Here is a 27692-nt window from a genome sequence, read left to right as displayed (position 1 = left end):
GCCCGCTCGCCGCCCAATCGCGGCCGCCGCCCGCAGCCGGGCCCACCCCCGCGCCTCGGCCAATCCAAGGGCCGCTGGGCCCCGCCGCTCCGCAACGCCGCCGAGGGGCGCGGTTGCGCGACAGCCGTGAACCGGCTCGACCAATGGGGAGTGGAGGGAGGGGGTGGTCGCCGGCGCTGCTGGCCATTCACAACGCAGCTTCTTGGCAGAGCCGTTCGAGCTCGGCCAGTGAGGAAGGCGGACGGTTCAGCAGCGCGCGGAAGCTTGGGTGCCGCCATTTTGTGGCGTGGGGCCTGGGCCTCGGTGTGGCTGGCGCGGCGGAGGAGACCGCGGCGGCTTTTGGCCCAGGGGCTGGCGCTGGGCGAGGGGCAGCGGCCGGCCGCTCAGTCCTTGCCGGGCCGCTCCGCCTCGGAGCGCTGCGGCTGCCCTGGGGCCCTGCCCGGGGGCTCCGCACAGTGCGTCCTGGGGAGAGGTCTTCCGTGCTCGGGTGTCGCTGGCCTGGTGCGGCCCCGCTGGGAGCAGGGTTCCCCGGGCGACCCGGCTGGATTTCCGTGGGCGCACCTTTTTTGCCAGACAGCGCTGGCCCTTGCCAGCTGCCAGGTGTCTGTCCTGCCGCAGCTTGGGATCGCATTTCTYTTTTCATTCAGGATAACGCTTGCCAGGTGCTCTAAAAGCCCTTTAATCAAGTTACATCGTGTCTGCTGGTTCCCCCTGCTGCCGCCCTTGAGTCCGATTACTCCATCGAAAGAGAAATCAGCTTGATGCTACTCCTGGTTGACACATATTAGCTATTTTTAGTGTCTGCTATGTCCCTATTGCCTGTAAAAGGATTTTTAAGTTAACTTGTTCTGGTGTCTTTTCAGGTATTGAATTAAAACTGATGAGTTTGTAATCATGGACTTGCTCCTTTAATTTTTTTTCTTTCTGTGTATAGAGACCTTAGGTTTTTCTTTCTCCCTTTGAGTCTCAGTCCTTTGGGATTTYGCAAAAGTAATCCCTTTTGTTTTGGAAGTTGATTTGGCTAATCCTTTACAWTCCTTTTGCTTGCTTTCAGTAGCTGGTGCCTGTCTGAATATCTCTCTTAAATAATCTTTAACACTTCAGAAAGAGAGTGAGCTGTTTCTGAGCTTTCTCTTTTCCTGAGCTGTTTCTATCTTAGCTAGACTTGGAAACATAGTTAAAAGGGTGCAGAGCTGTCACAAACAGCGTGGAAGGATGAAGTTGTATGCAGTTGTTGTCAAAAGTCTCATGACATATACTGCCATGTCATACAAGATCTCGAAGCTCAAAGACCGCAGATTAGAAGGTCTGTAGTCAAACACAGTTTAGACCCTGATACATACTGTAGAGAGTCTTGCATGCTGTAACAGCCTCCCAAAGGAAGAGTTGAATTCAGCTCTTGATAGCTGCCCATAAAACAGAATGMTTCCTTCAATCAACACCTGAATTAATRGGCTCTGAATAGTGGTGCCTTGGTGTATTTTAATACATTGTGATATTCAGATTAGGCATTAATGAGCTAATTTAAAATTGTGGTTATATCTTAAAATACCTCTCTACAAGAAAAAATGACTATTGCAATACGTCAGTCAATCACAGAGGGTTTCTCCGTAAAAGCTCCTTAATATTTCTGTAACACTTACAACGAACAGCTACTATAAAACAAGTTTAACCTKCTGTGGTTAATGCTGTGTATCAGGTATAACATCCCTTATTCTGCTCTATCACAGCAAAACATGTTTCTGCCACCGCCTCCCCCCAGTTGCAATCAGTGTAGGCTTTGTTAAAGATCATCAKTATAGGTCATTCCTTGAGACTGTAGCGGTTTGGAACTGTGTGTAAAATCACTGTAAGTCTTTAAGGTGCCTTACGTGCTATAGGTGACACACTAAGTTGTGGTCTATCGATAAAGTTCAGGAACTTGCAAAAATATATGGCATGCACATACTTTCCTTTGGGGATCTCAGAAGATGGTTATTAACCAAGATACATTATTACCTAAAATTCCTCTGATCTTTAATGCWTTTTGTATTCCTCTTGATTTTTTATGCTGTCTGCCAATATTTGTGAACAGTGGAAAAAACTAAAGATGTTAAAATCTGAAATTTGTCAATTTAAGTACTAGCCTTTGTGGGGGTTTGTGGTTAATAGCTCTAAATGAGGTCAAAGAATGTTTGTATTTGCTGAGAGCTGGCAGGTTAAAAATCTTTGCTTGTACTACTTATAAAATTAGATTATAATTTTATTGAAATATTACTGGAGTGGAAAAGAACCGATATTCCCAATAATGCTGTTCCTGGCTCAGCAGTTAGTGAGCAAGATTTGGGAAGAAAAATTCCATACAGAACGCATAACTTTGTAGCAACCTCTGAAGCAGAACCTAAAGCTAAGGTGTCATTTAGACTTCAGTGTTCAACTATGATAAAATTGCCTGAGAATACAACTTGCCTTCCTGTAGACTACAGATGATCCTTAAAAGAGGGAAGAGAGARCGTAGTGGTTCAGTGGTTCAAGTTAATTCAAATGCAGGAAAAAAGTCGCTAGGAAAATGTCCAACAAAAAWATTTTGTCAAAGGTTGTTTGTTTAGAAATAAAACACTAAAAATAAGAATTAAAGTACTTTGGCTTTAATATTCTCTGCARTGAGGATCCTAACACATTCTTGGAGAAAGCCACAGAAAGGCTTTTAGCAGAATCTAATTAGTTAAGTAACAAATGATTTATTCAAGGCAAGTAGGAAAACCTTTCTGTATTTTTTCAGGCCACTTAAAACAGGCTTCATCACTGATTTCCAGTGTTTCGTGTCCAGGAATAAAGGAGAAATCAGGGATGATTGAGGTGCATATTTAGGCGAGGATCCTTGCGCAGTTTCTCTTCAAGAGCAAGGTATTTCTGTGGTGCCATTTGTTTTTCCCTGAAACAAGAAGGGGGAAATGTCAGACAAAAACAGTAGCAGGGTGTCGAACAGAATAGTCCACAGAATATTTTCAGTGCTGCGTTTCTGGGAGAGTTAATTTGTAGAACTCCTGGCCACCACTAGACATTGTATTTGGTCGTTCTTTCCCATTACCTCTGGAGCCTTAAAGCCAGAACGCGGATACGGAACATGGTTTCAGAGCAGTAGGCCAAGAAGTCAGCTTCATCTTCCATGCTGAGCTGATTCTGGTTTTCCTGATACCACTGATCCTTCTTCTGCAGCTCCTCTACCTCCTGATGAGGGAGTGAGCAATAAGAATTTGGAGTAATAGAGAGGAGAGTGAAGAGCAAAGATACACAAAAGTGCAACTCAAAGTTCAGAAAGCCAAGCTGAAGGAAAGCATAAATAAGAATCATCCTATTTTTGAAACAGGGACTGAATTTGACCCTAGGGCTACTCCATCATTTGATCTCACTTTCTAAAGACAAAAATATATATATATATATATATATATATATAAAGGCACGTTTATGGCTCCCTTAACGTAACCAAAGGAGGTTTTTTTCTTGCCTGCTCTTATAATGAAGAAATGTGTGTTACCCTCCTGCCAGACCAAAAGAGACTCCAGTAACATGCACATCCCAGCGTGAGGCTGGGGATACCTTTTGTAAGTGAGCTTGGATGATGTTGGCCTTGTGAGTGAGACGATGCTTAAAATCTGTCAGGCAGTCTTCTTTGATGCGCAAGGCCTGCCACTTGCTCATTTTCTCTATATTGCCAATTTGAATAAGAAAAGGTGCCAGGTAATCTAGATCCTGTTCCTCTTGTCCCAGGAGGTCATCTTCCATTAAATTGTTCTGGAGGGAAAAGAATAAAAAGAGTTGTGATCCCATTCACTTGTGTCCCAAACATCCTGTAATAAGGCAAAATAAGAGCAAAGGCCAAAACACTTACAATACCTTATGAAGGAAGTAAAATAATGTTTCTTTTTCTTARTCTGACAAAAACTACTGCTTTTCATTAGCTGTATCATACTAACCCTTTGCTGATACGATTTTTATTCTGTAGTTTACTTTCTACTGTGCTTTTTTAGGATCTTTCCTATTTTCTTTGATTGTAAAGATGTCTCTTACATTGTATTATCCATGGAGATGTGAGAAGGGCTGCACAAAATGCAGCAGTATTTGGACACAAATAAAGATTTAATAAAATAGAGATTTAATAAAATAAAAATGCAGCTTGGATTCAGTTATCACAGTCTTCCCATAATCCCTATTAAAATTAACTAATTCTTGTTGATTATTTTCTTTTTTACCTATTAGCTAAACAAAATAAACGTATAATGTTATTCTGTGACTTTTTTTTTTTTTTCCAGAAAGCCAGAACGTCATGGCATGACCATGCTGTATTTTCACAGGAAGTCAACTGAAGCTTTAATGCCTTTATACTTGCTAGGGATTTGGCCCATTATATTTTAACAATACTAGAAGCTCTTCAGAGAGAATTCCTTAGAAAGAAAACCTTAGAAATAAATACTGAAAGCGATGACATCTACCTACCATAGCTTCATACTCTTGTCTTCTCTTTTCATTACGTTCTGTATCATAAATTGAAACTGTCAATTTGATGTCTGCTTCTTCATCCTCACGGATCTTCAAAATTTCTAGCACCTCCCCAAAAAATCAGGAAAAAAGACATCTTGGTTTTCTCATAAAATAGCAACAGTTCTACATGCTTGCCCTGCTAYCAGGACAGGTGCTATATACAAGAACTATAGCATAAGACCAAGTAAATTTTAGGTAAAGATCTATATGAATATGTTCATATCCTACTGATAGATCAATCTGRTAATGGACTTTATTTTTAAAGAGTGTCACACTATATGACATTTTGAATACAGTTATTGATATTATTCATTAATAAAGCTGTTCTGGAGTCAGAATTTTGCCACTGGTTTCRAAATTGCACTGTTAGCTTTGGCTTATTTCTTTGTCCTAACAGGGTGTGCAGTACAAGCAACGTGAACCTTTAGTCYGTTAATACATCAAGACTGAGAAAATGGGTGAGCTAGTTTGTGGAGTCACAGTTTACACCCTCCAAATCTCTAAAAAATGGACTTTTGCAACCTAGTTCTTAAATGTTAATAATGTTCTGCACTAATATTTTTGTGCATTCCCTCTCCAGCTCCTTCAGGAGCATCTCTTCCTCAAAATCTTTTTTTTTTAATCTTCAAATCTAATAGCTTCTTTGCCCCCATCTGCAAGAATAGATATGATTATTGTGAAGTAACTAAAAAGCGTGCTGAAAATATGGATTTGTTACACAGGTTACTGTGTGATTAACAGTACAAGCATTCTGTTTTATGACTTACTTCCCTACAGTTGCTCTTACAAAAAATCATTTCGATATGTTGTTAGTTGCTCTCTGAAACYGTCTCCTTACCTGAGAATGAAGAGTAAGAGCAGGATTTGGAAAGTGACTCCCCATAAAGATATTAAAGATACATCTTCACTGAACAATGAGTTGGTTGCAGGCTTTGTAATTCAGCACATAGGGCAGCTTTGTGACACTAGAATTTTATTTTTATCACAATTTGTACTGGGAATGCTTTGAAGGCCACTGAACTGAAACTGTTTCCACCCCTACTGAGTTTGACAGCAGTGTGGAGAACTCCCTGTTACCTCCGTTGCAGATTCCCAGACTTCGTTCTTCAGCTGCTTCTCTTCCTCTGTTAGCTTCTGCAGCAATTTGTGCAGATGGAACAGYTTCTTGTCTGCCTCAGAGGACCCCACCTGGAAGGAGATAGGCTAGTGAAAGACTCTCTGGATGCATGGGATCAAGTACTCCACTAATATAAATTAGCATCATTTTGCTACAGTTAGTATAGTGGCACTGATTTACACCACTRAAACATCTAACCCATGGTCAGTAGTTAATTGGACTTCATCTAGAGCTTGCATCAGTAATACGAACCAGATTGCATGTTTTGCACTTCTTTGCTGATGCTGCTGTTACTTGGTTGGAACCAGTTTTACAGCATTAGAGATGAAAAGACAGCACCCTAGCAATTGCATTCTGTGTATTCTCCCCAATGGGACATACAACATTTAAAACAACTTGCATAACACATAAATCCTATACAATATAAGTAATATATATCCTATACTTGCAATATCTTTTTGATTTTCCTAAGCACAATTGTGCAGCATCACTGCAGACCTTACAGGTAGATTTCTATTCCTCATTATCATTACAGAGTTATGTCAGTGAYGTTAGTGGAATGATCCCTCTGCATGATAGTACTCCACTTGTTTGGATTTTTTTTTGTTTGTTTAAGGTGCAATGCAGTAAGCCTCAGCATCTTGTCTGTATCTACTGGGTAAGTTGTGGCAGATTTAAGCCAGAATGTGATACCAGAAGTCCACAGCAGAACTGGAATTAGAATCCAGGATATTTTCTGCTTCTCTGCAGCAATCTCTTGTTGGAGAGAGAAAGGCAAAGGAAATTTCAGCTTTCTTACAATGAACCAGTGGGACTGAACCCGACAGCTGCTGCAAAAGCATCTTGCACAATCTCAGTGGCTGTGTCTACACTGCTTGAAGACCAAGCCTGGAAACATGACCTCAGCTYTTCATGCTACACCAAGTTCTGCATGCCTAGTCACCTTCAGCATATTAGCACATCACCAAGGGTGTTCATGCTGTCATCCAGGAGGGCTGTATCGGAAGGAGGCATGCAGATGGAGGACARGTAGAGCATGAAATATGTCATACARTCCTTTCACTGGCATTTTTTAACCCTCCCTTTGTATCCCTGTGATCTAAAAAACTTCAGGCTGTCAGTCRTTTGTACCTGGTATGTGATGCACATTTCTGGGGTCATGATGATTTCATTTCCCTTCCTATCCCTCTCCGCCCCTTTGAAGAAATTCTTCTTTGAGGCAGTGATGTATTTGTCATTGAGGTGGTATGTCAGATTGATTCGCTCCTCTGTGATGAGAAAAATACGTTCTGCTACATCTTCATCAGCAGGCTTTTCTAGGTTTCTGTGGAAGCACTCCTTGATTTGCTAATGAGGAATAAAAAAAGATGGCTGCCAGCTAGATGACACAGGAAAATTGCAAGATTTATAGATATCTGGGTAAAAAAATGAGGTAAAAATTAAGCCTTTCTGTCTGGACTGTGATGGCATCTCTCAAGGGCTTGGCCCATGGCCATACTATTCTTTTCTGTGGCTGAGAAAAAGCACAATCAAACCTGCTTAAAGCAATATGGAAATTTTTATTTGTAGAGCTGAATATGCTCTTCAAGCTTAAAGTTAATTTGGGATGCATCCCTGTCAGGAAGCGCTGTATTTTGGAACACAACAAAGTTTCCCAGATTCTCCAACACAGGGAAAGGAGACGGAGCACKTTGGGTAATAGTCCGAAAGCATGCCACTGCATGGCCCTGCCTTAGCAGGTGCAGTGTCTGAGCCACACTACCAGGTGCCAGGTGTGGGTGTTTTCCTGTTCTTCAAATCAGATCTGACRAAAGGGAGAGGCAGATTACCTGTTTGTAACAACTTACTGCCTGCAGTCAGAGTGATGGTGATGTTATGGGGCAYTTCACCAGGAACCCAAAGTGTTACGAGTTTGGGGTCAGAATATGAAATTATTTGACTAGTTTTGAGTCTTGTGAAYATTTCGATGCAAAATCGTAGCCAGGCTTTTTTCCTTTGACTCATTTTCCAAGTCTCATTTTCCTAGTTTCATTCTAGCCTGCTCAATGCAATTGTGAGGACTGGTCACATCGTGGCTCTCTGTGTCAGGAAAGTAACTGCAAGACACAGCAGCTGAACAAGGCCTGGACGTCTCATCTAGGGCTTTGCTTTGGCTATGCCCAGTGAAAATGAATCTAAAGCATTAAACAATACATTTTGCAAAGTATAAATATCACAGTGACGATTATTATTCTGTTCATGTCTTGGCCATACCACTATAGGCCGCGGGTTAACGTCAGTTCTGATGCCAGCCATATGTATTTTCTTCACTSTTTTGCCAAACTCCACGTGCCGAAAGTACAGGAAGTCATCCCGCCCTACAAAGTATTCAGACATCTCACTGGCATTTTCAATGCGTTTCTGGAGGCCGTCAACTCGTGCCTCATTGTAAAACTCCATCGTACGTTCAGTCTCTGGCTCCGTTGATGTATAAATGTGTGCTTAGGACAYAGGAGAGATTGCATACATTTTCAGAGTTAGTAACAATAATGCTAGTGACCACAAGTTTGTCAAGAGGAAGCCTGATTTTCTTGACAAGCCAATAAATCACAAAGGTGATTATCTAGTGCATATAAATGYCTGAGAAGGGAATGCTATCTCCTCACTGCTCTGTGACGAGATGTCAAGGCCTGAGGATGGAAGAACAGTTTTGCTGGACTGTTGCCTTCCTTATACACTTAGGTAGTACTGAACAAAACCATGGACCAGTACAGCCTCCTGGTTTGAAATAGCAATAGATGTGATACAAGACTTTCTCCCCCCCCCCAGCTGCACAACATTGAGAGACAGAACATAATACTAAGGAGAAACTTTATATTTTTGTTACCTCTAGTAGTAAAAGTAAATTATATCATTATATGGATTTTCTCTCTTACTGTGGAAAAAAAATCTTTGCTCTCTGTTATGCTGGAGGGGGAGGGCTCCCCAGGATTGGGAGAGCACCACCTGAACTCTRTCCTCTCTGTTGGAGACCTCATTGTTATTAATCTAGGCAATTCATCTCAGAAGTCTGCAGTATCCCCCTCTGGGCTTCTRCCATTGCTAGGAGGGATTCACATGAAGTCCCATCAGCTGCAGCTGCCTTGGCTGTCCAGATGAGCTCGAATACCTTTAAGACCTAGAAGGTGTCCTGGGCAGAAGTGCTCCGTGATCAGCTGTGTTTGTTTGTTCACTTCTCTCATCTCCAGCTTGTCTTCCCGGTTTTTGAACCATTCCCTCACCTCCACTACTTTGGTATCTGTCAGGAAAAAAATCATTTCACGGCCTTACATCAGCCTGCTGTAGATGGTAGGGTTCATCTGATGCAATGTCAGTGTCTCTGCTGATACAGTCAGAGGAGACAGCGTCAATGTAGTCACTGGAATTGTCCTTGTGCACAGGGATGTTTTGTAGATGAATCCTAGTTTACATTTGATTAGATGAATTATATCTGAAAAGGCCTATTCCTCTCCGTCATTAAGAACTASAGTGATTAGCTCAAAGGGGAAAGGCAGCATTGCAGATGTCTAAGATCAGATGAGATAAATTCTATCCCAGATGTTCCATGATATTATGAGGAGAGAAGGGGAATGAGACAGGGGCCTTGCCCTATCCAAAAGGGCTGGAGACACGAGTTTGTATGTCCAGTTAGGAATCTGCATGGTTTCCTGGTGCAGCTTTAGAGTACAAAAATATCCTTATTTATCCACATTACATAACTACATAACCCTTCTCATGGTTTCTGTCAGCACTGATGGGAATTACAATGCTACAGTTGTTAGATCAATTCAAATCAACCTTCTGTTTCTCTGAAGACTGAGAATCCAAGCAGCTGACCTGTGATACAGCATCACCATTTGGTCATGAAACAGATTCAGACTCTACTAGAGAGTCCTACAGTTGCTGGAAAGCTTTGGGACTTGATGGACAGTGAATCTCCAGCTGTATCTGGAGATGTGGTAGATAAGCTCCTCACAGGTGTGAAAGGAGGAGGAGAAAGCACAAGAGAAACCCTGGCAGAAAGAGTTGCTCTGGTACCACATCCCCTCCTGTGCCTTCCCATTCCCACATCCCATACTATGTTTGCTYATTGCATCCAGTGTGTTCACTTATCTGTCTTACAGTGTGAGTCTGCGTAGATAGTAAGGCGTTGGATCAGCCCATTTCTGTTCACATACGGTGCCCATTTCTCCAGTTTTGCTTTCTTGTACAKGATCACCTTCCTCCCTTGGGGACTGCGGGTCTCAAATTCTGCAGTGGGCAAGGAGGATGTTAGAAAAACTGATTCCCCTGTGCTCAGCCCCAGGAAAGGGAATTCAGGTGGGAAAAAGCCATGATCTGAGGGGAACCATGTGTTTCTCAGTTGCATTCAACTTCATAATCGTTTGTGAAGCTGCTCAGACTCTGCCTGTTGTGCGTTAACATTATAATAGTGACTAATAACTCTCGCGTACAATGGATATTAAGTAATGCATCAGTGGCAGTCCCTTGTGCATAATGATATCAGAAAGCCCATGCCAGGTAAAATCACTCAGCTAGCAGGAAAACAGCCCCCTGGAGGTCTGAATAGTATGTATGTGTCTGGGTGGATTTCCCACCAAGGATGAGAAAGTGCACTGAGCAAAGGCATTCAAACTAATAGTTGCTGCATGCCTTGATACACTGCATTCACTGCTGTATCTTGTCTATCCTGAAGAAAGAACTCTTAAGTGAGACAAGCAAAATGTCCCTTTTCCATTAAAAGTTTATCCAGRGTTAAGCAAAAGGCAAAGGAAAAATAAGTACCTCTGGGAGATATCTGAATTGGGGCTACCCAGGATGGTGGCATATCAAACCTCCTGTCTTCCTCCTCCTTTTCCTGTTGAAGCAGAAGCAGAGATTTCCATTAATTGGCAGCTTCTCTTAATGTGCCAAGAGGCATTTTGGTTCTAGGGAATGCTGTGATGCGATTAGGCTGCAGCTCATGCAAGGCTTAGCTGGTCCTGAGTGACACAGTGGTACAGTTATGAGAGAGTTAAGTCAGCCAGACACGCAACAGAGGCAAGCAGTGCACTGCAGTTTACGTGAAAGAGGAGCTTTACTGCATCCCCATACTGTCACTAGCACATCCCGACCCCACTCTAAAGAAATTACCTTCTCATGGTTGACAGTCATGCTGGACAGGGGATGAATGTGGCAATCATCATTTGAACCAATGATCGGTTTATTTTATATAACCAATGGAAGGCACTTTGCTCCCTGGTGATGAGCATGGGCTTAGAAGATTAGATAACAGGGGAGAATRTGCAGTTATCAGTGTTTCTCTGTCATACTGTGTTGGTGTAATGCCTGCATTATCACACTGTGTTCTCCCACCAGGAAAACACAGCATTTTTAGTTTTAGCACATAGTATTTTTGGTGTATCGGAATATATGTATTATTTTTACATTCTCCAACTAGCAGGAGAGCAGGATGCTGACCAGCAGAGAGAGAGAGAATCTAGGAAAGTTTCACTGGATTTTATTTTTTGAAAACTATTTCATCCCAATGTTCAGCGCACTGGAGTTTGGGTGCTAATCCCAGACAGGCTTTTCTGAGCCTTTGGAACTCAGCAGACTACACAGATCCCCAGCTATTTAGGAAACCAGAAGTACCACTGTGTTGCACACTGTGACTGAGTGGCAGAGTGTGAATAGGACTGGGGCAACCTGCTCCAAAGACCACCAGAACTATTGGAGCTTGAGAAGAAATCTGTGCCAACCAAAACGTAGCTAGAGCAATTTTAATTCAGCCTGGAGAGGGCAGCAGGCACACAGACACATACAGGTGCCCAAACACGCACCAGTTCCCTACAGCATCCCCMCTGCAAGAGATCCATGGTCTAGGTCACTCACCACATTGTCCATATCCCTGTCAAATAATTCTTCTTCCTCCTCAACATCTGGGAGCAGCAGACGAGGCTTGTCGRTTTCCAAAAGCATGAATTCCCAGCGGACAGAGTCACCCAAGTCAAAGATGAGATCCTTGGCCATACAGAAGAAATCCACTTAGCTACAGAGCTGTCTCCCACTCTGGAGGCTAAGGCCAAGGATCTAACACTAAACTGAATGCTGTTTCTGTACATTACATGCTCTGGACCTGGCTGGGTATCAGAAAGTTTAAGCACTCCAGACAAACCCTGGATCTCAGTGAGGTGAGCTTGTCAGACAGACCCTTGGCTGGCTGGCTGGACCCCAAAGGCTGCCCCTGTGCTGGGAAGACTGCAGGCCCCTTTCCTCAAAGTGCCTCTGCCACAGCTGCTTCTGTTCTGGGGCATGTATGGCACTAAGGTCATTCACTTGGGCCTAAAGTTTGTTCTAACTCAGACACTGGCCTTCCAGATTTTTTATCAGCTGAGGAATAGCTGAGGCATGGGAAGAGCATGAAGATTCCACCCTGTCCTAAGACAAACCTGACTGACTCAAAACGTCCTCCACACTAAAAACTGTTGTTGAGGGAATGGGTATCCAGCCACACCTGACAACTGGTATTTAGCGCTGTTGTGGCATTGGGTACCCCACAGCCATAAGCTACGTCCACAAGCTATCAGAGACATCCACAACCATAAAACAGGTCTGCAGCACTACAGGCCTTTGGTTTAATAAGAGTGATCCTTATCTGCTAGCTCAGTGTTTGAGGTGTGATGGAGTAGCTGCAGATGCAGGACCTAGAATCTATGTAACCAGAGTGATCTGACCTGAGCCAAGGCAAGGGGATGCAAAGTGGAAGCCTAGATTGCCATGGACCTCAACTTTCCCAGGGCTCAGGTCAGCCCAACAGCACATCAGCATAGGGATGTTCAAGGGATGGTTACCTTACAGCCGTTCCAGCAGTCCTGCATGTTCACCCAGTAGTTCCTGTGGTTCCAGACACTCTCAATACCAAGGAATTGCTCATCCGTGGTGCTGTGGCTGTTTCCCGTAAAGGGGTTGATGAAGAAAGTCTCTGGAACCTCCCTCTTCCCCGACAGAACCAAGACCCATGCATGCACCCGTAAGCCATACAAAGGGTCACGCTTGGGCTTTTCTGTTTCCTGTAGTTCAGAGGACAGAGCAGTAATTGTTGCCATTTTAATCCAACCCCAACATAATCATATTCTCTCCTTCTCTGCCCACTTCTAAAGATCTCCAGGCACTTAACACTCCTCAAAACAGTGATGCAGCACATACCCAGTATATATTCGTATGCCATCTCACACTGTGCTATCACAGACCAAATGCACATGACTAAGGTCAYGGTTGTCTTGTACCTCAAGGGTGGAGGGTGGTGAGCTCCTTTCCTGGAGCCATTACCTGTGTCTCAGCTGCTGCTCCTGGACTTTCAGGGTAGGCTGAACCTGTGGCTTTCTCCTCTTCCTTCCTTTCCTTTTTCTCTTGGGCCTCCTTTTTGGCCTCTTGCTGAAGYTCAAACTTGCTCTGCAGGTCTGGAGGGGGCTTAACTCTATACTTGCTGGACTTCTTCTCTTCCTGTTTTGGAACCTGCCTCCACAAAAGCAGAATATGGCTGTGAAACCCAGCAGGCATCAAGGGAAAGGAGAAAACAAATGGCTTACAGATACCTTGTGGTTCCTGGTCTTTAGCAGTCTGAAGTATTGGACCTGATGAGCTAGGAGTTCAGTGAAGCCAAAGAGGCCTCTTAAGGAACTGTGGAAAACAACTCAAAAGATCCCTTTGGTGGGGTTCCTCCTTGGTACTTATTGAAAAACAGTGTGTATCTAAACTGTTCCAGGTAGCCTAACTCCAGAGCTCACTAACAATGGGCAGGCTGAGGATGTATTCTGCCCCCATGTACCCCAAGATCACTCTGCATAGATCAAGCATGGATGGGCCTAGTAAGCCAACAGATATCCCAGAAGGCCAGTAAGCACTCACAGAAGAGTTTCATTCCCTCCTGCAGCAAGGAAACGTGGGAGATACCATGCTCCCAGGCTCTTGTYTTCCTAAGCACATTGTGGACATTACATGGCCAAAACACCGACAAGCTATCGCCCTCTCAAAATGAGCATCATGAATGGGAAGTACATGGGATGCTGGGGTTTGGGGCCCTGCAGCCTGCCCTCAGGCTCATCTTTACTTCAGCATGGACATAGCAGAGATGCCAGCTCCCCTGGCCTCCAAGGTACTTCCTCTTTCTTACCAGTGTTCTGGCTAACTAGCCAGAACCATCAAGCTGGGCTCCTCCCTACCTGTTTGTTGCTAGGATTCTCACCTCCTGTGGCTTCCTGAGCAGTGGGCACACTTCCAGAGTCTCATCCATGGTGCATATATTGTGGGTGGCATATCCATTCACACAGTAGGCATCATATCCAGCTCCAATCAGCATGGAGCACAGCAGCACACTGAAGTCAAAGCAGTTCCCTCGCTGGTACTTCAGGATAGTGGTTGGAGAATACAGCAAACTGGGCTTGAAAGAGAGGGACATATGTTCTCAATGYTTGTACTGTGAAGCTGAACCCTGCCCAGGGGAGAGAGCTGGAGAGGGAGGGAACACTGGCCTTTTCTCTGGGCTYTGTACTCTTAGGGAATCTGTTATGTAAAACTGTATCAGCCTATGGAAGTGACCACTTCCACAGATCATGAATGTTCCTCCCAAAATAATCTGAGGAAATTCCCATCTCACCCCAAATCTATTGACAAATTTAACCATAGGAAGAGATGGACAGGACAAACTAGACACACTGCTGAGAATCTAATGCCAACCACAACTCCAGGGTGGAGCTYACCTCCGTCTCTAGCTAGTCAGACTGCATAGTTTCAAAGCAAAACACCCACAAGCCAAATTATAGTTTAAAGGAGGGAATATATTACCTTTTGGCTCTTACTGGTGACCAGGCAAAGCATGGGATCAATATGCACATAGTGCACATATAGAAATTCTACGTATAGAGTCTACTCCCAGGTCTCAGACTACACTTCAGGTGATCAAGACATTCTCTGTCTGCTAAACAGGAAAAAGTTTTCTGTGGTCCCAAATGCCAGAATTTCTCTTGGGACTCTTGGGACACACTTGGCCCATGTGGAGTTAGTRTAGATTGCCTGGGGCACTAGGCAAGGCATCAGCAGTCCTTGCTAGCTGAAAGTGTGGCCCCTTTGCTTTAGCTGATTCACACCAGCCAAAAACTTGCCCCTATTCTGGCATCATCCCTTCTTCCCATTCTGGAAATCTCCCTTGAGCCACCTCAAAATATTCCAGGTATTGAGAGAGAAATGTGTAAAGCCCCTAAAAACTGCTCAGTGAAGTCTAGAATCTCTTAGGTTTCATATGCTCCTTCTCTCCAAGATCTCTAGGTCATGGAGGGAAAGCTTGGCTGTCATTGCAACCCACTGCAGACCTGTTGGTCATCTGGGGTGACAGAGAGCAGGGTCAGACCCAGTCTTATAGAAATGCTGCTTAACTGCTTGACCGGGACAATGATGTGCGCATAGTGGGAATATGGGTCCAAATAGAGCACACAGGGCCTGTGAGAGTTGGGGGTTGGCCTAAGAATGGAGGGGATGTTGGAGAAGTCAAAGCCCATTATAAGYCCTTGGCCATGGGGCTGTTTCTGATAGAACTGCAGCCTCTTTCTTACCGGTGCAATAGGGGACTTGAGGGGCTCCATGGTGAGGTAATCAGAGACGAAGCTGGCACAGCCTTCCCAGTGGTACAACTCCGTATAAGGCAGAAGGGTTGGTCTCACYGTTGTGCTCACAAACTTCTGTAGGACAACAAGAAGGCTTTGGTTAGCTAACAGATTCCTGTCCCCTGTCCAAAGCTATCCTCAGACCACCCCTGGATGTTTCAGCTCACATTCAAGACGTCCCTAGACTGTTAGCATTCTTCACGCATCCTGAGATGAAAAATGCTTAGGGTTGAGAAGCCATCTGCTAAAGGACACTTCTGTTTGTTTGTGGCTAAATATTCAAAGTCATCTCAGTCATATTACAGATGCAAGGGATTTCTACTCTTAGTTTTCAAGCAAGACAAATAGCTACTGCTCTTTCTAGCTTCTACACTCTCTGGCATTTTTTGCCTTACATGATATTGATATAAATGTTGGGGGAAATTGAACCAAAGTAGCAATTCCACATGTCCAGGGTAGTATCAGATTCAGAACTAGACAGCAGCTATGCAGCTTGGACCCAGTCCTACAACAAATCCAAACCACAAACCTTCACATGTAAATCTGTCCCAATAAATTCTGGAAAACTTGGAATACATCTAAGTCTGGATCCAAATTCTGTACCTCTGAGCTTCAGCCTAGATAGAAACTCATCTGCTTCAAATGTTTATTTTATTTTCCTTCTTTATGTTTCTGTTGTCTCTCTTGTTTCCCACATRTCATGTTGCAGGGCTGTGAGCTGCACACAGCCCGAGTGTACACCACTGCTGTGTCAGTGGTCAGATGGGCTGGTGGATCTGGACAGCTAGGGTGCTACTGGGGTGCTGTGGGTCTCCTCAGAGTGCTGTGTGCACAGCAAGTGGGTTCCCATTCCTTTTGGCCAGGAGTGATGGCAGATAGGGCCACTGTCCTTCCCCACTATTCAGCCCTAATGTAAGTCGCCTGCCCCCTCTGCTGTGGCCCAGCCCCACACCATCCCATACCTCCACACCACACTCATTGACTGGATGAAGGAGAAGTGGCTCACGGTCGGGGCACAGGTGAGCATACTGCTGAAGGAAGTTGTCAGCAATGCGTAGCAGCTTCTTTTCCTCTGGAGAATTTGTCTTATAGGAAGACGGTAATTGAGACGTGTCAATGGAGCTCCAGTCAAAATCGCTTCAAGGGCAGGGGGAGACAGAGAGACACAGGTAATGAGCAGAGCGTGATTCAGGCAGGATGACCTGCTATCAAAATGCAGCAGGGACTCCCTGATTCCCAGGGAAAAGTGGGGAATCATAGGCAAAGAGGCACAATTTGAAGTATGAAGATGTCAACTTTGACAGAGCCAAGCTTCTCAGGAGTGATGGCAAGTTGACATACACCCAGAGACTCAGGGGGATTTTTGATAGMGCAGTGAACAGTTGAAAAAAGTTTGTATTATCTTCTTACTCACACATGGGCCCACTTATAGATAAACACATTCAGGATACCAGGCACACAAGCTCGTTCACATGCACACCCCCGCACATGGTGACCACAGAATGTGCAATCCCGCCAAAATGTTCTCCTCTCCACAGACTGCAAAGGGACATCCCCTGCTCATCACAATAAGGGACAAACACATGCAACTTACGGTACATCATTTGGGGTGCAGGCTTGGTCTACGGACAACTTTCTCCCCACGTCATATTGTTTACCACTGATCTCCAAAGCTTTCAGCTCTTCTTCCTCTCTCTGCTCCTCTTCCTCATTCTCTTTCAGGACCTCCATCCTGCCTCCTCTTGGGCACTAGAGAAAAGCACACAGCAAGGTAAATTTGGGAGTGGGATCAGATATACAGCAACACAAAAACACTTCCACACTCTGGGCTGAATGATTTAGTGTGTGAGCATGGCTGAGGCAGCCAGAAGAGCGATTCAAAGTCCTGCGACAGAAGAGGTCGAACACTGAATGGGAATTTGGACTGGGCCCAGTGACTAGGTGGCTGAGAGGTGCTACTTTGGAAATCAGGTGGTTTCATCAGGCTAAGGACCCTTTCACCCAGGCCTTGCCTCAAACTGGGACCACTGCCAGCTGCTTCAGAGAAGTCGTCCCATGAGGGGCTCAGATGCCTTCCAAAACGCTTGACCTCTTTTACCTTTATTGTGATAATTCTGCATATGCCTGGGCCACCCTGGCCACAGGAGAAGGAAGGCTTGTTCACCCCCGGCCTCCTGTGCAGGAGAAAATGGAGAGCCTTGAGTGGTGGGATGTGACATGTCCCCAGGTTGCAGTCTCAGACCTCAGTGCATCCCCTGCTCCAGGGCAGTGCTGCCAGATGACAAGGGGCTCTGAAAATCAGCTGGGCACCTGGTCCTGGCTGCTCCTGCTYGCTGCCGGGCTGTCCTATGCCGGGCCAGCAGCCCAGTGCGCTGCCGGGGCCTTAGGGGACGGGGAAAGCAGCAAAATAAGCAGCAGAAGAGCCACAGCCTCTCTCCAAGGACAGGGTTATATATTGCAGGGAGCTTGAGGGCTGAGGGGGGCTGGGTTGCTTCCCCCAACCCCCACCTTGCGGTCAAACTGACCCCAGCGCGGAGGCGATAGCGCCTGCAAATGGAGACGCAGACCTTGCCTTTATCAGGCCGCGCTGGGGCGGGACGTATGCCCGGGGYGTAGGGAGGGGGCGGCGGGACGGCCCCGCGGGGCCCCCCCGAAGGACGGAGGGGTCGTCACAGGGGGCCCGAGCGCCGCGGCCGCCTCACCACGTCCCCCCACCACCCCCGGGCCCTGTCCTCCCTCCCGCACCTCCCCGCAGGCCGGGGCCTGCCGCCACCACGGCCTCACCCGCCGCCGCTGCCACCGCCACGGCCTCACCCGCCGCTGCCGCCTGCTCCCGGCGCGCCATGGCAACGGCCCTGCTGTGGCAACGGCCCGTGAGCTCCTGCGAGCTGCCGCTGGCGCTGGCGTGGCGACTGCGGGCCGCGGACCTGCGCGCCCGGCCGGGCCATCAGCCATCCGGGCCAGGCCGTGGGCCGCCACCAGCCCTGGGCAGGCCACCCTCTGCCAGGCCCCCGCCACCCCCGGCTCTGGGGCCTCCTCGAGGCACCTTGGGCTCGGCCACCCCACGCTCGGCCACACCTGGCCAGGCCACCAGCCACCCGCGGCTCTGGGGCCTCCTCGAGGCACCTTGGGCTCAGCCACCCCATGCTCGGCCACCCCTGGCCAGGCCACCAGCCACCCGCGGCTCTGGGGCCTCCTCGAGGCACCTTGGGCTCGGCCACCCCACGCTCGGCCACCCCTGGTCAGGCCACCACCCACCCGCGGCTCTGGGGCCTCCTTGGGGCACCTCAGACTTGGTCACCCTCAGCCAGGCCACCAGCCACACGTGGCTCTCGGGCCTCTTCAAGGCACCTTGGGCTTAGCCACCCCAGGCTCAGCCACCCTTGGCCAGGCCACCAACCACCCACAGYTCTGGGGCACCCTGGGCCCCCAGCCCACTTGAGCATCTCCCGTCTGCCAAGAGCACTACTCACTTGCACCCTCCTCCTCATTATTTGGGCAGACCAAGGGATTCTTTCCGCACACTGATCCTCTTCCTCCTCCAGCATCTGGCAAATTTTTGTGCAAAATGAGTCAGAAACAGGCTGAAAGGACACGCTCCTTGCAGAGCTCATGGGCACCAGGGCGCATGTACCCCCAAGCAAGGGAGCATCAGCCCTGATCTGACCATGCCCACTCAGTACAGCTTTGCCATCAGGCCCTCCAAAATTATGGGGCTGCCTTTAAGAAGCCCCATAAAATCTCATGAGTTTTACTCTTTTTTTTTTCAAAACAAAACAAAACAAAACAAAACAAAACACATTCATCATCCTTTTTCTTTGCTCCTTTCTAATCCTGCAAGCTGCACTAGCTTTGCATCTTTAAATTATTGCATGCAAGCATCAGTGCTGGCTAATTCCTTTGTAAAACATATAATGCAAAACAGACTTTCTCTCCCAAAATCTGGCAAYGAGGACTTGCAGGATGYTTTTGTTTTGTTTTTAATTATTAGTTCATTAGGCCCTCAGCTGGATCAAGTTCTAAACACTGTTTTGTGGTTAGAAAAAAAAATGCACCTAGCTGGCTATATTTTTGTAGTTTCTATTCTATTGGGATGACTGTAGCATCTCTACGGCCCCTTAGAAAGCTCTAAGGATGCACAGAATATGGCAAGCCATGCAATAAAAATAGTGAGAATACAGGTAAAGCTGCAGTTAGGCTGTTTTGAAGTATTTGCATTTGAATATGTTTGCTATATTTAGCAGTATCCTAGTTCATATAAAAAGTCAAAAATTGTTGCTTTGAGTGGTTGCTGTTCCTTGCCAGTTRTTACTTCCCAAATAAACATGAAGAGCGGTAGGAGTAAGCCCTTATCCCTGTGTCTCTCACAGTATCTATCTGTGTCTCTCACCAGATCTTGCATTTCAGACATTACTAAAAACCAGACAAAGCAAACGTGCATGTGCCTGYTGAACCACATGCATTCAGTATACAGTTATTTGGCATTCTTCTGGGCCACTGCAGTATCTATTGTTACTGTTGAATCCACAACAGGTACCAAAAAAAACATTTGAATGCATAAAAACTCAGACTCTCGAGAATATTGCAAACACTTCTCCTATATGGTGTCCCACCAGGGCCATAAATTGGGTGAGCATTCATGAGCTCTAAGCTAACAGGAAAGGTTGTGTATGAGGATGGATGTTCGGAGAGCTCTTTCCTCCCGACCGCTGCAGGAGGATGCTAGGGCAGCTCTTGTGCAATCGCGGAGGAAGCGTGTTTGCGTGGGGGAGCAGGATGAGCTGCTGGAAGGTGATATAAGGCACGCAGCAGGGAGAGCGAGAAGGACCCGTGGGCAGTTGTGGATGGATGAGCTGAGACTGATCTGGCAATGGTAAGTAGTATGACAATGGGTTTCTGTTGAGGATGCTGGTGGGATCTCTCAGGATCACTACTGCTGAAGCCACCTATTTCTTTTCCTAGCAAGTAATTTGCAAGTAGACAGCACCTCCTGTCTCACTAAAGTAGTGGGCAGAGCATCCTAAATCTGTCTGGGTCCTCATGCTGAGCTGGAGATGAAAGAGGTCATTATCCCATCGAAGGGGCTGTTAGCCTAGTTCTTTCTACCTGTGCAAAGACTCAGGTGGGTCTGGACTGGAGCATGCCCAGCTGCATAACCTTCCTGGCAGGGGGAGTCAGTCTTCCACTAGCATTCCAGGGGCTGTCCTTTGGGAGKAATGCCCTACTGAGAGAAGGGCTTCTGCTCAGTGTTTTGGGTCTCCAGAGCTTTGCAAAGCAGGTAGTACTACTGCTTTGCTGCAATGAGTAAGGAGCAGAGCTGGGAATAAATCCTCCTTGCCTAGATTTTTGCAGCTTGGTATAGGTTACAGGAATATACAGTTTGCTGCCAGACCAGAATGGAGGTTTTATTCTTTACTTTGCCCTATTCTAAGTGCACATGCAAAGTGCAGGGCAAAGGCGGATCGGAGCATTTCTCTAGCCACCAGCACAAGTTGACTCATATCCATGTTTCTGATAAAGAGACTCCAGTTTCGAGGGCTCATCCAGCACCACACTGTTAATTTTTCTAAAGAAACTCATTATCTGACCTAGCAGGGGAGATTTACTGGGCAGGGAGTGTGATTTCATTGGCTTTATCTGTAGCTTTGTGGCATATATTTTGGTTGTGTTCAAGGAGGTTTTTTTTATCCCATTGTCTCCCTTGTTCTGGATATTGAAAAGGGTCACTGGAAAAGCAACTATCCTCTTGCAGATTCTAACTCTTCCGAAGAGAGCTACGGCTGTGGTGAGGAGAGTGGAAAACTCATTTCCTCTTTTGGAAGCCTGGACTGATGCCTTCACTGTGTGGTTTTGCTCAAAGTGCTGTTTCCTACTGAAATACAGCTTTATCATTGTCAGCAGGGATGGGCTAACCTGAGATCTGTTTTCTCTCACTCCTTATTTCTGGAGTAGCCCTTTGGGGTTCAGCTCTACACCATCTAAATTTTGGACAATATTTGGCCCTTATCTTAGCCTGGTGGACCGAGTGAGGGGGTTTGCTGGTCTGGGGGGTAGAAAATGGCTTTATGCTACTGAAGTTGTAGTTATTACAGAGAAGACAGTACAGAAATCATTGCATCTATGCTTGAGGGTTGGCTCTTTCTGAATGATTAAAACATCCCCAGTGAGCATGCTAAAAAACTGAGTAACCTGCTTCTTTTTACAGGATGGGACTGTGACATATTTGCTGCTGCTCTCTACCCTCTGGCTGGCTGGCTCTGAAGGCAACAAGAGTGAGTCTCCCTGTATACTGTCCCTGTTGGGTTACAGCCAAGTAGTGTGGGAAAAAGAGGTTAAATCCTTACCTGATCTGTATTCAGGTTGATCCTTCAGGACACCACTGAAGCTACTAAAGGAGATCAGTGGAGTGATGCTCAGGAGGGCAGGAACTGGGAAGCCAGAGCTGGCAAAATAAGCAGAAGCYTCAGGCACTCCATCCCAGCCATACATGGTCTAAAATCCATGGAGATGGGCACGGTCACTATGACATGCCACCACTCTCTATGGTGACTGATGGCAAGCTCCATAGCTCTGATCCAGATTACAGCAACAAGGAAATCTAGCTGTACTTAGAAAGTCTGCCAGGCTCTCAGTCATGCAAACATCCTTCTGAGCAAGCCAAGGTGGGAGGTTCTTCCTCAGATGTGATAGCATAGTGGCAATGTGCCCCTGTTGCGGCTAGAAGCAGGGATCTCAGCCCTTGTGAGCTGGGCAGGGGGGTCACACTGCAAGGAGTTTACCCTAGTGCGTCTTGTAGGRTGAATATTCTTGCTGCATTTCAACTTCCTCACATTGCTTTTGCTATAGCTGCACTGGTGAGCACACATGGCAGAAACGAACAGTTTGCCATCCGCCTCAAGAGAAACCTGGACATCTGCCTACCAAACCCATGCCAGCACCAGGGGGATTGCCAGGTGATGGAAGACAGACCAATATGCAATTGCAAACCAGGCTTCACGGGGGTGTTCTGCCAAGGTAGGGTAGGGCCTGGGGATGCCAGTGAGCCCTTTGTAGTCTGTTCATAAGCTGCAAAGGGAAGGGTGGAAGGGAGAATGCACTGATATTATCACTATTCCTAGTCAATAAGGGTCTATGTCTCCACTGAGGGCCCCACGAGCACAATCTGGCTCCTGGTCCAGGTGCATGCCTCCCTACTGTGTCCTGACTGCAGGCTGGCACAAGTCCCAGCCATGTGAAGTTCTCCTGCTCCCCAAAAGTTTTAATTTCTAAATGAAGGAAACCTGGTCAATCAAGCAGTTGTGCAGGGCTGGAGCTGTGTCAGGACACTAAGGTGTGTTGCAGAGCACAGCTGCCTTGTAGGCTTACCACAACCAAATGGACTCAGCACAAGCATGGTGAAGGCTGCTTCCAGACACTGGTCAAAAACTGTTTTGTTCATCCAACGCAGAGTATTGCTGTCCCTGCCTGGTTCTCATGGCAGATTGCAGTGATTCTGTAGAAAGCCCGTGCAGAGGGGATCAGACCCACAGCATCTGCCTTTGATGTCTTGAACAGTGTGTATTCAGCATAGCAGTAGCTGTGGACCTGTGCCGGTGTTAGGCAACCAGTAGAAAATGTGAGAGCTGCATTAACTTCTGCAGGGTCCCAAAGATTTGTCTATTGCTTCTGTCCAGTATCTCTGAAGGCCCCTAGCAGCAGCCTCTAACAAGGCCAGAATGAAGGTCTGTTGAGCTTGGTGGATCTGTACCATTCCATAGCTGACCTAGGGCTCCTTCAGGCCTCTTCCTTATTGCTATTGCAGATGGCTTTTTCCCCCAGATGTGGTACTGAAGTTGGCTTGTGAAGAAGAGCACATGAAGATGATGGTGAGGAAAGAAGCGTTTGAACTCTTGAAAATCCCCCAGGAGCTTGTCCACTTGAAGAACCAGGCATGCAAGGTYTCAGAAAGCAAAGAAGAGGGCGAGCTATTCTTTGCAGCCATTCTCACAAGTGAAAACCACACCGCCTGTGGATCAGTGATTCAGGTGAGAATGCAGCACAGAGCCTGTCTGCATAGCCCTGGATTAGAGTGTGTAAGACAAGCAACCACGCTGAGTAGTGACAGCAATAGGAAATGCTGATGGCTTTTCCTTTTATCTCAGGGGCTGTAGAGCCCTTGGAAGGTTTCCATGAGGGCTATCAGAAGGTTTTTCTACCTCTGTTGAACTGTTGCTGGCAACTCATCTTGCCCTGTTCAGCAGAGCATGGAAACCTCAGTGTGCTCTTTAGTATGTGGTAACAGCAGGTAACAGCTTTGTAGCACCATCCTCTGAACTCTATAGTCCTGGCTATAGTCCACTGCCATGGTGGGATCTGTCACTTGCCAGGAGATGATTTTAACATGGCCAGTCATGCAGTGGGGAGAGTCTTCGAAGTACCCTTTGCCAGGGTAGTGAATCACTGTGAAGCTTCCTGTTGAGTTCAGGGCTCCCTAGATCACTTACCACATTCTCAAGAGCCAGGGATGATGCAGRGAAACCCATGCTCTAGCTCTGTGCTGCATAGGAGAGCTGTCTTACCTGGAATCTGTATCCAGACTAYTCCAATGAAGGTTTCCAATAGCCCCTGGACATATGGCTTGAGCAAGCAAAACCCCAGCAGACATCCAGAAGGCCTGGAGCAGAGGGTGCTCAGCTATTTCCTACTGAATGTAGCCAGTGAACCCCCCAAAGTTGCACCCCTGTCTGAACTTGAGTTTGGAGCCTTGTGTATGGTTTTAGAAGTGGTCTGAGGACTCACTTTCTTTGTCATTGCAGCAAAACAGCTCCCATGTGTCATACTCCAACGTCATTGAGTCAGAGCAGAAAGCACGGGGGGATGTGATCTCCCGAAGTTTTCAGCTGGAGGTACATTTCAGCTGTGTCTATGCCTATGAGCAGGTGGTGAAAGTGCCCTTCGCTCTCACTGCCATCGACAAGTGAGTGGCTTGTTTTACCTTGACATAGTATCTTCTGRCCTGTGGAAAAACAGATGTCTTCATTGAGATGATCTGCAAAGGCCCTGGGGAGGCAGTAAGGGGTCTAAGAGCAGTATCACATCAGGGTTCCTACCTCCTCTCATCCCAGAAGGGGCCCCAAATTAGATTTCAAGATAAGGCTTGGGCCAGGGACATCCCCAAGGAGGGGAATATACACATGCAATCTGAGTTCCTCTTACTTTCTTTGCTGGAAACAAGCTAGTGGAAATGAAAAAAAAGAGGAGGAGTGTGGAAAATAACYCCACATGACCCTTGTGGAGGTGAAGGTTGGGGACTCCTTGGGTCATCCTCCTCCTAGCCCTCACCGCCTGGCACTTCAGTGGGAATCCTTGAGTAAAGCAGAATCTGAGCAGAGTAGACCGCAGGGCAGTTCTTGCCTTTGTCCTCACACTACACAGATGTACCAGGCTGGGAGGCAGCTCAGGGTCAGGCTCTCAGTAAGACAGCGGGCCCCCACCTGGGAGGGAAAGGAGGAGAGGAACTCCATGTGCAAAGAGTTAGTGCCTGCAGGACCTTCGTTTACACTAGTGGCTTGACTTGTGCCATGCCTATCTTGCCTTATTCTCATTTTATTCATGAGGTCTCTGCTCCTCTCCTCTCAGGCTTGTGCAGTTTGTGGTCAAAGAAGGGCACTTCAATGTGACCATGAGACTGTATAAGACACCCTCCTACCTCCAGCCCTATCACCACCTGCCTGCAGCCATCCCCATCACGGACACACTCTATGTCATGCTGAAGATAGAAGGGCAGCACCAGCTCAAGTACTTCCTCCTGAGTGTTGAGGACTGCTGGGCCACGCCAAGTTCAGATCCCTACCAGGACGTGCAGCACGAGCTCATCAAGAACGGGTGAGTGTTTCTCCTTCCTCTAGTGTTCCTAGTTTCCTTGCCACAGACACTGCAARCACAGTCACACACCTTTGCTGGGCGCTGTGGACATGTTGTTGTGAGAGAGCAGTGAGCAGTGGGTCAGTCARGTGTCTCCTAGGTTCGAATAGGTAGAAGAGCCCAGCAGATGAATCCCCTAACTGCTCTGAATTGAGCCCCTTTCTCCTATTCTTGCTCTGTTTGCAGCTGGGCTGTCTTCCCTCAACAGCACATGCAGCATCACTCCAGGCCTACTGGGAAGGCAAAGGTCAGGGATGGAAGGGTGGGTATTGCTGTAGTATGCAGAGGTCTGAAGAAGTCCACATTACAGGTGGCTGTGGCCAAGCTAAAGCTAGTAATGTGAGTATCCAGGACATGAATCCCCCAGCCAGGCTCACTCCCACCTCACAGAGCAGCTGTGGCCACACTACCAGCTCGCTGTGCTGGTGGCAGCTGCTCCCTGTGCAGGATACAACACAGGGAGCCAAAGAAGCCCATGCCCACGGACACTGAGACAGAAATACTTCTGTTGAACTCTGCCTGAGAACTGTACCTGGTTCCTGTGTGCTCTGGTGCAAATTAGAACCGCTGGGTATCCCAGGCTGGGGGCTTTCTCTCTTTTTCCCTTGCTAACTCAGCCATCATACACCAGGTGTCCCCACGATGAGACAGTGACATACCTCAATGCCATTGGAGAGAGCACCATGGCCAAGTTCAGCTTCCAGATGTTTCAGTTTGTTGGTTACTCAGAGGTGTTTCTGCACTGCCGTGTCCGGCTGTGTCTCCCAGACAGCCCAGAGCCCTGTGCCAAGGTGAGCTCCCCCTGCTGTCTCTACTGTGCCCTGGCCTGGTGGGYGAACCTCCCTTCTCTTGGGCTGCAGTTTGGAGAAAGGACTCTGGTCTCGCTTGGCCTCCAGTACCTCAGCACAATAAACACTGCCCAACAACAAGGGCCCACCCCACAGCCCTGTTACAAGGGCTTGAACACACTGTGAAGCTCCTTTCCCCCTTTCCTTTCTGTCCTTTGGGTACCAGTGGGAGAAGACTCTTACAATGGGACTTGGGGAGCACCAGGCTAAGGTCCCTTTAGAAAACAGCTCCTTTCTTGTGCTCTGGGATATCAGCTCTTCCCAGGCAGAAGCCACAAACATGACTCTGCCAAGAGGAGAGCATCGGGACAAATCTTCCCACTAGCGGGCTAATTGGGCAGGTTTCTCCCCTGCCCTCTGGTCCCATCTTCCTTCCCTTTGCTTTGTTGACAGCAATGCCCAAGGCACTCAAAGAGCAAGCGAGCACTGGCAGATAACTACAATAAGATTGTCTCCTATGGGCCCATCCATCTACTAGCTGCTCCTTCCTCAAGAACAGAGGAGGAGCAGAGGAGCGCCTTATCCTTTCTCCACTCCAAGAGTGACCAGAAGGATTTGGAGGGTATGTATGTCCTGCCAGAGAGGATGGGGACACCTCAAAGACCCTTGCAACTGTCTAGGTAATGCCACATTATTTAAAAGGGCTGCTAAAGGTCACTGCCCTGCACAAGAGTGTGGAGTCTTTCAGATATTACTGCCATGCACTGCATGCTCCAGAAACCTGACAAACACAGAGAGACTAGCACTGCATGAACTTCTGACAGATGAGGCATAGAACAGGCTGGGCATGAAAGCAGGGCTTGAAGGAATCAAGAGCCAGAAGGCTAGAGGTACTGCACTAGGGGTGATGAGGGCTGCTTTTTCACTTTAGCATCAACCCAGCAAGCCATGCTCCTCCTGAGAGCCAAAGTCAATCCAGGAAAACTAAACAACAATCCAGGGACAGGACTGGGGACAAGCCCACCTACAACATAGCTCAGAAAAGGAGTGAAGGCCCAGACCTGAGCTTAGAATGGAGTCACTGGTAAAGGGTATGGGTAGAGGCCCCAGGTGAGGCCAGTCAGGGCAGTGAAGGCCTATTAGTGCCCACAGGACCATGACAGACCTCCAGCCCTGGGGACTCTTACTCATCATAAGTGATGATGTCCTCCACTTGCCTCCTGTCTCAAAACTCCCACCAGCTGGGAGATGCTGTATTGCCACCCAGAGTCTGCTCAGGAGATCCAGATGTGTAACCAACCTTTCTTCTCTTTGGCAGGACCCAATATGTGGCTTCCTGGGGCCCTAGTCCTGCTGTGTGTGCTCGGCGTATTCACTGTGGCTGCTATAGCCATCACTGCGAAGAGGCAAATGATGTAGAAAATCACTGTTTCCAAATAAATATGTCAATAGCAAGTTGCCCTCCGTGCCTGCTTCTTAGCAGGGATTTGGGGGAAGCAGTCAATAGCTATTTTCAAATGGTGCTCAAAGGATGAACTACGTCAGGGTGTTTTTGTTCCTTGTAGTAACCCTAGCAGCTTCTCATCCTCTCCTGACCCACTATGACTAGACTTGAAATATGTATCTGGAAAAGCTGAGGTACAAGGCCAGAACCAGGAGTAAAAGCAGGGCATGATGATGCCTTGTAGGCCTCCATCCGTCTGG

General features: G+C 47.2%; 2 protein-coding genes across 2 annotated transcripts; one reads left to right on the top strand and one right to left on the bottom strand.

The window, feature by feature from the left end:
- Positions 1–2630: 2630 nt before the first annotated feature.
- Positions 2631–18121, bottom strand: DRC7 (dynein regulatory complex subunit 7). The gene is made up of 18 exons (XM_085315208.1): positions 18082–18121; positions 16892–17046; positions 16260–16434; positions 15247–15372; positions 13884–14078; positions 12968–13153; positions 12490–12708; positions 11531–11659; positions 10442–10514; positions 9779–9907; positions 8787–8915; positions 7892–8118; positions 6770–6985; positions 5599–5709; positions 4477–4587; positions 3580–3774; positions 3071–3210; positions 2631–2914 (listed from the first exon to the last, which is right to left on the bottom strand). The coding sequence occupies exons 2-18, from the start codon at positions 17026–17028 to the stop codon at positions 2824–2826; spliced, it is 2589 nt and encodes an 862-aa protein (XP_085171334.1). The 5' UTR covers positions 17029–17046; positions 18082–18121; the 3' UTR covers positions 2631–2823.
- Positions 18122–18140: 19 nt separating this feature from the next.
- Positions 18141–27407, top strand: LOC146590059 (ZP domain-containing protein-like). The gene is made up of 9 exons (XM_085315191.1): positions 18141–18419; positions 21503–21569; positions 22144–22311; positions 23116–23321; positions 24093–24253; positions 24916–25161; positions 25832–25991; positions 26442–26610; positions 27307–27407. The coding sequence occupies exons 1-9, from the start codon at positions 18141–18143 to the stop codon at positions 27405–27407; spliced, it is 1557 nt and encodes a 518-aa protein (XP_085171317.1).
- Positions 27408–27692: the final 285 nt, after the last annotated feature.

The sequence above is a fragment of the Rhea americana genome, unplaced genomic scaffold (genome assembly GCF_003343005.1).
Source record: "Rhea americana isolate MKP2758 unplaced genomic scaffold, rheAme1 scaffold_421, whole genome shotgun sequence".
NCBI lineage: Eukaryota > Metazoa > Chordata > Aves > Rheiformes > Rheidae > Rhea > Rhea americana.
This window is presented reverse-complemented; position numbering and strand designations above follow the sequence as displayed.